This window comes from Anabrus simplex, chromosome 3 (assembly GCF_040414725.1).
Source record: "Anabrus simplex isolate iqAnaSimp1 chromosome 3, ASM4041472v1, whole genome shotgun sequence".
Lineage (NCBI taxonomy): Eukaryota > Metazoa > Arthropoda > Insecta > Orthoptera > Tettigoniidae > Anabrus > Anabrus simplex.
The window spans coordinates 353114648-353129730 of NC_090267.1; the positions used below are offsets into that span (position 1 = coordinate 353114648).

Below are 15083 nucleotides of genomic sequence, written 5' to 3' on the forward strand. Positions count from 1 at the left end.
TCCCACTCGGCTCGGCTCGGCTCGGCTCGGACCAACGCTTCGTCTCTGGGCTACTCGGCTAAGCTCGGCTCAACTCGGCTCGGATTTGGAGCGCTACGGAGCAAGTGAGGAAGAAGGAGACAGGGAAGCGAGCGAGACAGGCGTGGGGAAAGAGAGAGACAGCGCTATTGCTCCAAATCGAGGAGTGGGGGTCTGCACTCTGGTCAACCAAGCGAAGTCGTCTTTTGCACCGTGCGCAGTGCATGCACCAGGCGCATGCATCCTATGAGACCCTGAATTCTAAAGCTAGGAAATCAATCACAACATGGTGAACCACGGAGCCATGTGCGTCTTCAGAAGTGAAAGCTTCGTTTCTTTAATTTTTTGAACTTCCTGATGGGGAATCGAACCTATGTCCATCTGGGTGAATCAACATATCTTTACCACCTAACTTATAAAGTTCAGCTCCTACATGTTTACATGAAAGCTGGTAAAAATAGAATATTATGTTCAAGGCTGTTTGTCTCAATCGCTAAACGACGTGTTAGGAGCAGCTAACTCGTTCGGCCGTTCCAATCTGCTTCGAAAACGGGGCAGGATTCTGAGAATTTCCTCACTGAATGTCGTAAGGGAGCAAAGTCTAGATTTCCCATGCAAATTAGTCTATAGTGAAGCATATTTGATATTAATCCTTGTAAGTTATGATTACGGATCTTTTAAGAAATCAATATAACATGTTGACGGTCAGTGAAACAAACACGCTCTCTTGTTGTTATGTTCTGATAAGATGTGCTCTCTGCCCTTTTGTCTACTTATGTAGGTTTGGTACCCGCCTCCCACGTGTCCCACGCCTATCGGCGCTAGAATCTCCAGACCCAAAGCCGATTTCTCCCGTCACTTTACATATGCAGATATGTCGATAAGCATCTTACAAGTGTCCGGCTCACACGTTTCGTCTGTGCTATCATTAAACTATTGGGCAGCATTAATTCCTCTCTCTCTCTCTCTCTCTCTCTCTCTCTCTCTCTCTCCTCTCGATTATCTGGGCGATACTCAGCTATTAGCAGCCCACCATGGCGCGAGGGGTCAGTTCTCCTCTGTCGAACAGACCGACGTCTTTTGAGTCCAAACGGCCGAAACAGTCAATGTTTCGATTTATGTTCGGTAATATCAAAATGCTGACGTGTTTTCGTTGCATTTCTTACCATGAGATTCTTGTATTCAGTTGTAGAAAATGCCTGATAATCTTCTTCTTCTACGTCTTTTCCCATACCTGTGGGGTTGCGGTTGCGAAATGTGTCACACATATGTGGATTTGTCTCTGTTTTACGGTCGGATGCCCTTCCTGACGCCAACCATACTTGGAGGGATGTAATCACTATTGCGTGTTTTTCTGGTGTTTGGTAGTGCGATGTGTTGTCTGAATATGAAGAGGAGTGTGTTTGGGCAAACATAAACGCCCAATCCACGAGCTAGAATAATCAAATTCGATTAAAATCCCTGACCCAGCCGGGAGTCGAACCCGAGACCCTCTGAACCGAAGGCCTTAACCCTGACCATACGGCCAAGAAGTAGGACAAAATATCTGACAACTTACAACATATTATGCGTGGATCAGTGGTAGAGTGGATGCTAAGATCGCGGGTTCAAGTCTGCAGGAGGTAGTCGGATTTTTGAAGGATGGGGCATAATATATTCGACACTCTATGTCTACAATGTTGGCCAGTAAAAGTTCTCTGGTGTCATATATACCTGACAAAATTACACTAGTTAAAATCTCAGTCATACATCGTCCGGCAGAAATTCGTTCCTCTGGCACCTGGATAATAAAACGGAACATCGAAATTTGACACGCGGGCAACTTAGATGGTTTTCCATTTTCACACCAGGTACCTTAATTAACACCACAGCCCCTTTCTTTTCACTCCTAGCTCTTTTCTATCCCATCGTTGCCATAAGACCTATCTTTGTCGGTGCGACGTAAAGCACATTTTAATAATAATAATAATAATAATAATAATAATAATAATAATAATAATAGGAATATTTAATTAAACAAATTTTGTACTTGATTATATGTTGTTGTTGTTGTTGTTGTTGTTGTTGTTGTTGTTGTTAATTCTAGCTTGGGAACTGTGAGTTTTTTACTCCTAAACATACAGGACTTTACTATCTAGTGCTTTCTTGACGCTGGCCGCCATTACAAAGTATGTCGATTGGAAATTTTCAAACTGCTTACAATATTAAAATGCATTCTACAATGTTATATTTTATGCCAGGTCTGATGCAGAAATTATCTTCTCTGAATAAGATTTAAATTTCACAAGGCTATTGTTTACTGAATATAAATTCTCACAGTAATATGTGCATTGGTAATAATAAGGTAGCTTCCTTCGGTAATTTGATACTTGTAGCTCAGATGGATGAGGCGCTGGCTTTCTGACCCCAACTTGGCAGATTCGATCCTGGCTCAGTCCGGTGGTATTTGAAGGTGTTCAAATACGTCCGCCTCGTGTCGGTGGATTTATTGGCACGTGATTGAACTCCTGAGGGACAAAATTAAGGCACCCCAGCGTCTCCGAAAACCGTTATAAAGTAGTTAGTGGGATATAAAAACAATATTATTAATTTGCTACTTCGAGTGAATCTACACTTACAGTATCCAGAATTTCAGTTGCGTTAAGTAAAGAATGAATTCAGCTCAAAAATCAAACTCATTCTTCTGTCTGGTTGGAATGAATGTGGTAGTGTTTTCATAGATTATTAGGCGGCTGCTTGTGAAGTCTCCATTCGTATCGGAGTGCAACAAGCACTGAAATGAAAAGGTAGTGTTCATTGCTATGCATCGCATGTATGCAATTTGCTTCTGGTAGATGGGGCTGTGATTATTTAGATTCAGGAGCAGAACCGTGACTGGATGTAATTATCATCCGCCTACACTGCTGTACTGCCGTGATGATCTAAACTCTGCTCGATGAGAGCTACTTGTCAGTCGTTAGGTCGTAAATGACTTAGTAAGCATTTACTGTAATTTCTCTCAGTATATACATTGTCCAAGCTTTTTAGTTGAACAGTGAGTCATAACAGACATTAATGTATCCATTGCTACATATCTTTGTTACAATATTGTTCAATTATAAGATCTTCCTTCTAAGATGGTCATAGTTATTTCTTATTCAAAATAACATTGCATTTGGGGGAGGGGGACGCTAGTGTTTCTTAATCACAATTGGTAAGGGACAGTGAGGCGAGCAGTGGACACGTCAGTGGACCAAGAAAAGTCATCAAATCAGTGTAGCGTTACCGAAAGGAAATATGAATTTTAGAGAAGAAACCAAAAATACTGCACTATAAATCACGCTACGCTAAACTACATCAAAATTATTCAAACAAACAAGTATAAATCCTAGGAACGTTCGACTAAAAGAAACCACTGTATCACCAAGGACTGACCGACTAACTGTACAGTTCTAGTCATAGATTTAGCGCGCTACTGTACTTGGAGACAGGGCTGGATGGGAGAGAACCGGAAATAAACAAACAGTAGTTCCTGCTATGGCTGAGTACGATCCTATTTTAGCCATACTTTTTAGAGTTGAAAACATAGGACTCTGGTGTATTGACGTTTCTAATACGGGTAAAAGTTACCAATAACATTTTATCTACCCATACACTGTAAAGTATAAAGTAATATCTAATATTCTTAAAACATGCAAGTTTTCCGATTGAGATGGATTGCACTAGTGTAACCAAGAAGGTCGGAAGATTTCCTCTTTTTCTGTAGCCTGTTTGCTGGGTTGATGTGCATTTCTTCCTCCCCTCTACTAAGTGAAGAGAAGGAGTTGATGATGTGATGTCGTGTGGCCTCCCGAGAGGCCAGGTTCAAGTCTTTCTACTTGACACTGATGGGTGACCTGCGCGTCTGTGTGTGTGTGTATGTGTGTGTGAGAGAAAGAGAGAGAGAGAGAGGGGAGGGGTGGTAATGAGGTAGGGAGAAGGTGAAACCCGGTGTCGGCACATAGCCTACTCCTGTCAAATAACACCAATGCCTCTGGTCAAGTTTTAAAGTTTGCGTCCGACGGACAAATCACCATCAGTAGCGTCAAATACCTTCACTATATATGAACACTGCTTAGAGGTTTGAAGCTGAACCCAGGCTTTCGGTACTGAATCTGTTGTTGCTATTTGCTTTACGTCGCACCGACACAGATAGGTCTTATGGCGACGATGGGATAGAAAAGGGCTAAGAGTTGGAAGGAAGCGGCCTTGGCCTTTATTAAGGTACAGCATTTTCCTGATGTGAAAATGGGAAACCATGGAAAACCATCTTCAGGGCTGCCGACAGTGGGGTTCGAACCCACTATCTCCTGGATGCGAGCTCACAGCTGCATGCCCCTAACCGCACGGCCAACTCGCCAGGTAGGTTCTGAATCTAGTGATAAGAAATTGTGTAGGAGAAGTCCATGTAATATGGACCGTGTAAACGAAGGGACGTAACACCACTGACTGTTATGAAAATGCTATATTTTTTATGCAACAATTGATTTCTTATGTTGAACATAGTCTATAGGTTGTAATTACTTTTTATAAATTGTTTAAATATAACTTTTATTGCAAAATACGTTTGCGCGTAATTTGGACTGATTTCATGTAACATGGAGTGAAAAGTCGTGCAATTTGGACCGGGAAGTATATAGGCCTGCACGTCACTTTTCACATGAGGCAGAGTAACAGAAATATTCACGATTCATTTCTGGGCAAATATAGCAACCACACATACATATTTCGCAATTGATATTAATGCACACGTAGGCCAGTTGCAGAAATCGTTATCTTCATATACCAAAAAAAAACTAAACCCCCATGGCGCTAGAGCAGTGATGATCGTGACGTACTGAGTTGCCACTGCTCAGCCCGGAGGCGCACAGATTACCAGATGACGCATGGTCAGCGTGACAAATCTTCTCGACCATTATTCTTTATCTATCATCGTTACTAATAATCTCAGGAAAGTACAGCTCGAAATTTGAAGCAATTTCACACTCCAAATTACCTCACCCTTATCAAATATACAGAAAAAAAATAGGATTGTAAATAAATTAATATTTTTGTTCTGAACACATAGTATTTCCATAGAATGCCCATACCTTAGTAGCCTATGTAACCAGTTAGAAAAACAAGACCAAGGAATAGAAATTCTACAGGAATGCATTTTTAATGATCCACACCCTAGAGCAGCCCAAATTACACGCCAAGCTAATTTCACAATATAGTAACTATATTAAATAGGCCAGTGTAACTTTATCCGAAATTTCTTTGAAATTTAAGTAGTTATTGAATGTATGAAACACCTTCTAATTTGAATCCGACCGTAGAATGAGTTTTAAGAAAAGTGAGCATTGTTTTTCTTCTTTCCTCTCGAAATTGTATGTTAGAGAAAAAAAAGCACTTGCGGTGTGAAAGTTATTCACAAGTATTTTTCTGATCATACCCAAGGCAAGGGGTGACCAAAGTTCCAAACAAATTTCATAACAGTCCAAATTATATGGACTTCTACTACCACGACCTCTCCTACGCTGCCGGCCAACATTGTGAAGGTGATATTTTCCCCCAACGGGACTCAAACAGGGCATAAAGACTTGACATCTTCACTATCATGTCCCCCAGGACGGTACTCCTAAAGGGTTTATACAATCTAGCCATAAATGTCTTGATTTTTGGTCAGGTAATCAGATATTACTTAATTATTCGTCAGTGTAGAGTTACGTCCATATTTATAAATATACTTGTACCGAAGTTCACAAACAGAGAGCGGTATTTATTAACTAGTGTCTGATTTGTTTTAGGCAATGGTTTACTATTTCTTCCACCAGAACGTCACATGTCTCCAGTTTAAAACCAGAGCGGGAGCAATCCATCAAATTCTCCAAACAAACCACTATAAACGTTCGAAACACGGCTGTCTATATTATTATGACATTTGAAAGCAGGCTGTCAAGAGGTGGCTGTTAGTGTTGAAATGACATCACGACCGATTGAGACTTCAGACCTGAAGATCTGAAGTTCTCAAACTCATCCCTGTTTAGAAAGTTTCGGCTTTTCTATCTACTTGTCTGAAATGTTCTTGTTACTCTGAAATTGAAAATGTTGGATAGATGACTGTGTGCGAATGAATTTGTTTGCTAGAACGATATAATGCAATTGGATGACAGTACATTAATTGGGACATCACTGAACAAGTCTATAGGAGGTAATAAAAGTAGAGAAATCAGTAGCGGATGGTGGGTAACCTCAATAATTATTTAAAATTAAGGGGCTAGTGACAAGCAGATCGCAGTGCTGGTGGACAGATCGACTGAGTTAAGTAATTAGTTGAAACGCTTGCCACATGAGCTCATCTTTGCGAGATTGGCATTTTTCTTCTTTTATCAGACGTAGGCGTCATCATCACCTTTGAATCTGCCTCGGTGAATTAGAGCTAGTGTCCCGCTCAAGATCCCAAATTCTCCGGTTCAATCATATCCGAGTTACTCGATGTTTGAATAGCGGCCAGCTTAACTACGGAACAAAATGCTGATGTTGTTAAAATACATTTTGATTACTGTTAAACAATTTTCAGAGGGGAAGACAAATTGAATTGTTTATCAAGCACCTGTTGAATCTGCCTTTAAATAAACCATTCCAACATGAGAAAACCATGTTAACATCGTTAACAGCCTAAAATAGATTTAAAATAGAATGTCTGTTGTCTGTTAGGTCATCAGCCCAGAGGCTGGTTGGATTCTCAAATAGCACCACCAAAGGCTATGCAGTTATAGGAAAACCACAAAAACCAATGGCAGTACCTAAATGAGGCGTACTAGGCAAGACGAGGAGTGAGGTAGTTTGCCATTGCTTTCCTCACTGGGCCAGGCAGTGCTACTGTAGCACGACTGACCCTATGAGCAACAGCACCTTTCATAACACTCAGACGCACTGGTTGTGCTCTGAATGCCATTACTCAGCACCACCCATACCCCAGCAGCTTCCATATTGTCACAGCCATGGGTGAGACTGGGACTTCGGTGGAAGCTACACTTTACTCTGGCCTGTGCCAAGAGATGGATGCAAAAGTACTGTATCCATCAAGAAATGACAGCAGGCAGTAAAATATATTATTCAAGTTTCCTTGCAAGTTGCTTTACGTCGCAACGACACAGATAGGTGTTATGGCGACGGTGAGACAGGAAAGGAATAGGAATAGGAAGGAAGCGGCCGTATCCTTAATTAAGGAACAGCCCCAGCATTTGCGAAAATGGGAAACCACGGAAAACCATCTTCAGGGCTGCCGAGGGTGGGGTTCGAACCCACTATCTCCCGAATACTGGATACTGGCCGCACTTAAGCGACTGCAGCTATCGAGCTTGGTTTATTCAAGTTTACGACGCAATTCTCTATTTCATGAAGACTGTCTATTTTATCTGTCCGTAACAGGTAGCTATATGTTGTATGTTGGACGCAATAATATGTTAATCAGGGTAATATTAGTGGATTTAAAACACGTGAAAAACCTGTACACTTTGTTTACATTAACAGCTACGTATACAAGTGTTTAAACAACTCTCTTCTTTCTACTACAAATTAACCTTCCATAGAAATTAGATCTCTTAAAACTTACCTATTTACAGCAGGAACATATTTTAGGCTTGTATTTCATTTCCTGTCCGCCTCTCACTGTGGTGTAGTGGTTAGCGTGATTAGCTGCCACCCAGGGAGGTCCGGGTTCGATTCCCGGCTCTGCCACGAAATTTGAAAAGTGGTACGAGGGTTGGAACGGGGTCCACTCAGCCTCGGGAGGTCAACTGAGTAGAGGTGGGTTCGATTCCTTCCTCAGCCATCCTGGAAGTGGTTTTCCGTGGTTTCCCACTTCTCCTCCAGGCAAATGCCGGGATGGTACCTAACTTAAGGCCACGGCCGCTTCCCTCCCTCTTCCTTGCCTATCCCATCCAATCTTCCCATCCCTGCACAAGGCCCTGTTCAGCATAGCAGGTGAGGCCGCCTGGGCGAGGTACTGGTCATTCTCCCCAGTTGTATCTCCCGACCCAAAGTCTGAAGCTCCAGGACAGTGCCCTTGAGGCGGTAGAGGTGGGATCTCTCGCTGAGTCCGAGGGAAAAACCGAACCTGGAGGCTAAACAGAGTAAGAAGAAGAAGAAGAAGAAGAAGAAGAAGAAGAAGATTTCATTTCCTTCTCTACTTTTAAATCATTATATCTTTGGACTCCTTTTTATTAGATTATATTTTCTATATTCTGTTCAAAATATTATTATTATTATTATTATTATTATTATTATTATTATTATTATTATTATTATAGTAATAATAGCAAGCATGAAATAAAATTTAGCCGTACGATTCAATCGATGTTGAGTACAGTTCGGTGAACTAGACGGTCAACTGGAATGTAACTCGTAGGGATTACACGTTGAGGCTTGAGGCATTTCACAAGGATGACTTATGTAGATGAATATTCTATCTGACAAGGTGGCCTGATCTTGAATAAGATATTCATCGTAAATAAAATTTGAAACGATTTGTATGAGCAAGTGAATGTTAACGAGAGGAATTGCTCACGGCGACCGGAGCAACGACCGAGAACTCATTAACTGAATACTCTGACGTCCACCAGCTAATTGTCTTCTTACACCCTCCAGAATAGTGTCGTCTTCCACCTTGAGTTATGTGAAAGCCCCGTTTCTGTTGCTAGGATCGTATAAATTCGTCACTTTCACCATACACCGCAGTAAAAGAAATGGCTAGAAATCTTTTTTAGGGATATGAAATAACTCTTAAACAAGATTTATATTCTTGTAACGCTATTTATTTACTAGGGATGCTGTTTGAAATGTAGTTAACTTACTTTTAAAGTCATGTCACATCGAATTCAAAGTTATATTTTACCTTCTAAGAAAAGATCTGAGTTATGTAACAAGCTTACTGATCTAATGTATGGCCCTTTGAGACACTGACTTTTATCGCAGCTTAGTTTGGGAAACAGCCTGCTTAGCTTTAAGAAAACATCTTTTAAAGAGGCATGTTGGAGGAAGTTGTTGAAGAAACAATCTGTCTTATTATGCCATTTAGTCCAGACATTTAACTGGGATTTGCATACAGATTGGGCATAAGATTGTTCTAATATAATCTCTCACTAAATTCCATGTGACAGGGGTGCAGCACCCATAAATATTGTTCAGGAAGGAGTGACTCAATACCGTATTTGTCTTTGCTGATTAGTGCTGTGATTTTTCACTTGACACGTGTGGAGAGACCGTTGAATGGAAGGTGAAACAGAAATGTAACATGCCCCGCTATGGCTTCAGCTTTGTCTAATATTATCCTTACACGATGACATCTGCATGTCTGTTATCCAAAGCGACATGTCTTGAGACCGTATGTCGCCACACAGAGGATTTATTTTTCGTTGGACCACGACGATGTAAGCGGAGATTTGACAGCTCCGCCCTAACATTCTCATGGTTTTGCTGTGATATGACTAAACATCCTCACCTTCGTTTGCAGCCATTGATGTCGTTGCCCTTGTAGAAGTGTCAGTGATATAAATGTACACCATGTCATGAAATTAGATCAACAAAATTCAGGACAAAGGAGAAGGAACGTTTCGTAAATATTTGTCATAATTGACACGACACGACGTATTGTTTTTCTAGTTACAAGCTGTAATCCACACGTGTATAAGCCACCTCTTTTTTACTTGAAAATCGCGCGTAAAAATAACTCAGTAGGAGCTAAGATCCACCCAGACTTATAAACAGCCAAAACATATACTCGATCCAACCATGAACTGATTTACCCCGCCCTGGCATCCGTCCGCTGATCACTACAGATACATTGGTACTGTGAGAAGTACCAAAAACACACAAACAATCTTTAAGTCCGACGTTTTAAATTGAAACAAACTTTCAAACACGTTTGAACGGGGCTGTGTCGGGGTCTCGGCCGCACCTTTTGACATAGAATACAATTATTATTATTATTATTATTATTATTATTATTATTATTATTATTATTATTATTGCCTTTACGTCGCACCAACAAGGTAGGTCTTATGGCTACGATGGGATAAGAAAGGGCTAGGAGTGGGAAGGAAGCGACCGTGGCTGTAATTAAGGTACAGTCCGAGATTTGCCTGGTGTGAAAATGGGAAACCATGGAAAACCATCTTCGGGGTTGCCGACAGTGGGGTTCGAACCCACTGTATCCGAATGCAAACTGATAGCTGCGTGACCCAAACCGCTCAGCCACTTGCTCGGTGACGTAGAATACGTACTGCCTGATAAGTATTGTCGAAATGAATTATCTAGTTAGTAACTTATGTGTGTGAAAGTTTTTCACCACAGCGGCAGTAAAAGTGCTCGGTTGGGGCTCCAGTAGCCAGAAACTTCCCTCAGGAAGCTCGGCCGCCTTATCCTTGAGACGCTATCGATAAACTTTTTGATGCTGTTCATTTGTTATTTTAAACCTTTTGAATTTCTAAAGATCCAGTCTGTCCTCTCAATGCATTTTCGATCATTCCGAAGCCATTTCTTATCAGTATGTGGTAATATTTTACACAAATAAGAAAGTTCTTCACACCACATTTTTCTCAAAGTTCCTCCCCTCCATGGCACTACATCCCTTGCAGGGCCTTGGCCTACCAAGCGACCGCTGCCGACGAATCCTCTCGGCCGTTATTCTTGGCTTTCTAGACCGGGGCCGCTATCTCACCCTCAGATAACTCCTCAATTATAATCACGTAGGCTAAGTGGACTTCGAACCAGCCCTCAGGTCCTGGTAAAAATCCCTGACCTGGCCGGGAATCGAACCCGGGGCATCCGGGTAAGAGGCAGGCACGCTATCCCTACACCACGGGGCCGGCTCTCAAATTTTCACTTTCTAATATTTCTCAGGGAAAACCCGATGACGTCATACCGAGGTAAGAGACTTGTTACTAGACACATTGGTCCTTCCTTTTTACCATGAGATACTATACAGCTGCAAATAGTTTGCTCTACTCAATCACCACTGTCGGGGTCAGAGGTGTCTCAAAAACAATTGCTGATGGGCGTGAAAACAAAGGCCATCAACTGGTCCTCACGAAGCCTTACGCTTGCATCAGGCAACCAGATAATCGGAAGAACAGCACCCTAGTGCCCCAGTGGGCGCAGATTTGACATTTTTGAAAGTACCCACCGGAAGTGAAAGAAACCGGAAGCCAACGTCTGTATCGTTAATTGCACTTGATTTAGAGGTTGCTGAAATATTTTCAAGTAATAATAATAATTATAATAATAATAATAATAAACTCAAACATGTCCACAGTGGAATCTATGCATATTGGAAATCTGGTGTTCTTGGAAATTTACCATGATTTCATGAGACTAAGGCTAAAATGCAATACAAATGTGCCTGTACTTAGTGGAACCTCCAGGTTTATGAACAGATGCCCTTCGTGACGCCAGTTGTATGGTGCTTGGTAGTGTGTTGTGTTGTGTGTAGATGAAGACATCAGTTCTGAGACGAACGCAAATCAAATCAAATCAAAATCTCTTTATTTGCAAATGAGGTGTCTACCTCGGTGGCAAATGGTACACTAAAATACATTATTGTCAAGCACTAAATATTAAATTAACAAGAAGAAAATTTTCCAATAATACAATATTATAAAATTTACGCTAACAATTTGTTCTATTAAACACACAGCTTATCCTTAATAAATTTATATTGTTTACAAAATTCTACTTATAATATCTCCTGTACTACTTACAAATATAGTCATCTTTTATACAGTATGTAGAATTACTTCAAATGATACTATACAACTGGTATATGATTTAAATTTACATTGCATTTATTTACTTCTTTTTTTACCCATTCTGGAACCTAAGTAGCATAACGACCTGCTGCGTTTTAACCAGAGCCCCTTTTGCCACCACTTTTCAGAGTTCCTGAAGGGCCTTCACAGCTACCGTAGCGGTCCCAGGGCCCTCGAAGTCCCCACTGTACTTCACCCCTACAGGCAGTCCCCTACTTTGGCTGTCCAAACTCCTTAGACCAGGGGATGGAATTAATTTATTCACACACATATTTTCATTTACATTAACCTGCACTGGTCGAATGCCCTCGAACATTTCATTCTCTGTTCCTGTTTATTCTCTTCTTGAATATCTGTACAGATTTTGGAAAAGGATCAAACACTACCCCAGTCACCGAGCTAGAGGAATTAACCATACGGTTTAAATCCCCTATCCTGCCGGGAATCGAACCTGGGGCATTCTAAACCGAAGCCAACTTTTCAATCGAGGGTCTGGACATTAATAAACTCAGGGGAGAAACACACACTTATCTCTCTTGTGTTGTCACTGGCCACAGTTTGTGTCCCAGCCAATGCGTGTGGGAAGTTTTAAATAAAGCATAGTCATCCCCCTCGTAGTTCGGATTCACAATATCAATAGTAATAAAAAATATAAGCTTTACGATGCCTAGGGTACTCTCTATCAGCCATACAAAACTAGACTGTATTCATCCTAGAATATCTACCGCCTTAAGAGAAGCTATCCTCTAAACTAATTTGTAATCATCTCATGATTGTATGCAACAATGTTAAACTTCGGGAGATCTTAAATAAGTTAACTAATTGTTGTGTTTTCTTGCATGTTGCAGCCATCTTGCAAAGGACCTCCGTCGACCAAGGCCAGGTGAAGATTCAAGGAGTAGCTACCTGTTTCTTCCTGTGCATGGACAGCTGCGGACTGCTGTACGGATCGGTAAGTACAGGTTCCTCCTCAATAATGTTATTTATTATTAACAATGCAAAAAAGTAAAATCGTATACTCAACACTAGGTGGTGGTGATGGTGCTGCTGCTCTTTCCAGGCACACTCCCCAATGGAGGTGAACTGCATGTACCATTTTAAACACTCTTAAATCTCTGGTTGTACCGAAAATCGAACCCGAGCCCCAGAGAATGACATCTAATAGTGCTAACCGTTGCGCTACGAAGGCAGACACTCATTGGCGTCATTCCATGGGACGGCTAGAAAGCTAGTTTTATTCACAGCTGTAAGCTTGCATCCGGAAGATAGTAGGTTCGAAAACCCTAAGCCTCTCCTATTGTAAAAATAAGATAACAAAAAGTCTTATTCACATAACATATCCGGTTCCTTGGCTAATAGTCAACGTCGTGGCCTTCAGTGCAGAGGGCCCCGGGTTCTCGGTCGGGCCACGGATTTCGACTCTGGATCGGGGAGTGGGTATTCGTGCTCGTCACCTTTCCAATCACACACCACACTATGAGCCCCAATAAAAACCCGCAGAAGTGAATACTTCCCTCCATATAGGGTTGGCGTCAGGAAAGGCATCCTGCCGTAAATCTACCAAATTCCCATCCCGTACTAGCCCCAAGTGATTGGGAAAAAGGCTAAGGAGAAGAAGAAGTTGATATGCTTACCCCAGAATAATACGACCTAATACTTATCATGCCGAGCTATGTGGCTCAGACGGTTGAGGCACTGGCTTTCTGACCCCAATGTGGCCGGTTCAATCCTGGCTCAGTTCGGTAGTATTTGAAAATGCTCAAATACGACAGCTTCGTGTCGGTAGATTTTCTGGCACTTAAAAGAACTCATGCGGGACTAAATTCCGGTACCTTGGCGTCTCTGAAAACCGTAAAATTAGTTAGGGACGTAAAGCCAATAACATTAATTCTTATTATTAATCCTTAACATTGCTCTTTTGTTACGAGTAAGAGAATGTGTCATAAGTCATGATCAACTAGGATATTCAAGAACCTTTTCTTGATGTTTATGAGTTGTTCTATAAACCATGGAATTAAGCAACTAAATATTTTCTGAAGTACAATCCATGACAAATTTATACAAGCCATGTCATACACCGTAAGCAATATGAGGAAGAAATACTCAGTTATTTCGTGGAATCAGATGAAAACATGCATCATGCACACTTCTGTTTATAAGCTTCAGAAACCAAAACAATCTGTAAATTATGAAACTTTGTAGATGTTTTACAAAAGTTTGTTACTGTAATAATATTCAATTTTTCATCTATTTATATAATGCTTTGCCTGCTGTCATTTCTTGATGGATACAGTACTTTTACATCCATCTCTTGGCACAGGCCAGAGTAAAGTGTAGCTTCCACCGAAGTCCCAGTCAGCATCCATGGCTGTGACAATATGGAAGCTGCTGGGGTATGGGTGGTGCATCTGAATGTTATGAAAGGTGCTGCTCATAGGATCAGTCGTGCTGCAATAGTACTTTCTGACCCAGTGAAGAAAGCAATGGCAAACTACCTCACTCCTCATCTTGCCTAGTACGCCTCATTTTGGTGCTGCCATTGGTTTGGGGGTTTCCTTATAACTGCATAACCTTTGGTGGTGTTATTTGAGAATCCAACCAGCCTCTGGGCTGATGAACTAACAGACAGATATAATGACTTCAGCTTTAAAACAGAAATATAACAAGCAGATACGTCAGTATATTTCACTACAGTACATTAAAAGATACATGTATTATAAATTCAGCAAACCAGTAAAGGATCTATGTTCTCCTTTGTTGGTCCTATTTACAATTCTAAAGAGAGAATTTTTTAAAATAGATTCAATGTATTGAGTCTTTTTCTCGGCAATATATGAACTCCTTTGAAGTGTAAGACTTGAAGATGGCAAGTCAAGGAGAGACAAAGCTCAGTATTAATTTGGATTCATTACAGGTCTGCGATGCTTAAACCATTCAACGTGATAGGATCGAAAACCGTGGGTTAAATGTTATGCAGTCGGCTGCGATCTGTTTTGCCTATATATTACGGCATTCCGGGATTCCTCCGTCGCTATTGTGAGCAGGGCCCTGCGACCCACCCCTCCCCACCTCCCCCTGCGAGATGCCAATAACTCCTTTTACGGAGAGTTAATGGCGCACTCCTAGATTTGAAGACACGATCATTGATTTGCACCACGTGTATGGAGTATCTAAACAGGGTCAGTGTGGAACAGACGTGAGGGCGACATATTTGGAAGACGTGGAGCGTCCCGTTAGGAATTAAGTCACAGACTG

General features: G+C 41.3%; 1 protein-coding gene across 1 annotated transcript in view; it reads left to right on the forward strand.

The window, feature by feature from the left end:
• The window catches only part of bnl (branchless), a 1005540-nt gene that overhangs the window by 871033 nt on the left and 119424 nt on the right, over positions 1 to 15083 (forward strand). The window contains exon 4 of the mRNA XM_067143239.2: positions 12677 to 12780. Coding sequence (XP_066999340.2) covers positions 12677 to 12780 — 104 coding nt within the window. The remainder of the gene's footprint in view (positions 1 to 12676; positions 12781 to 15083) is intronic.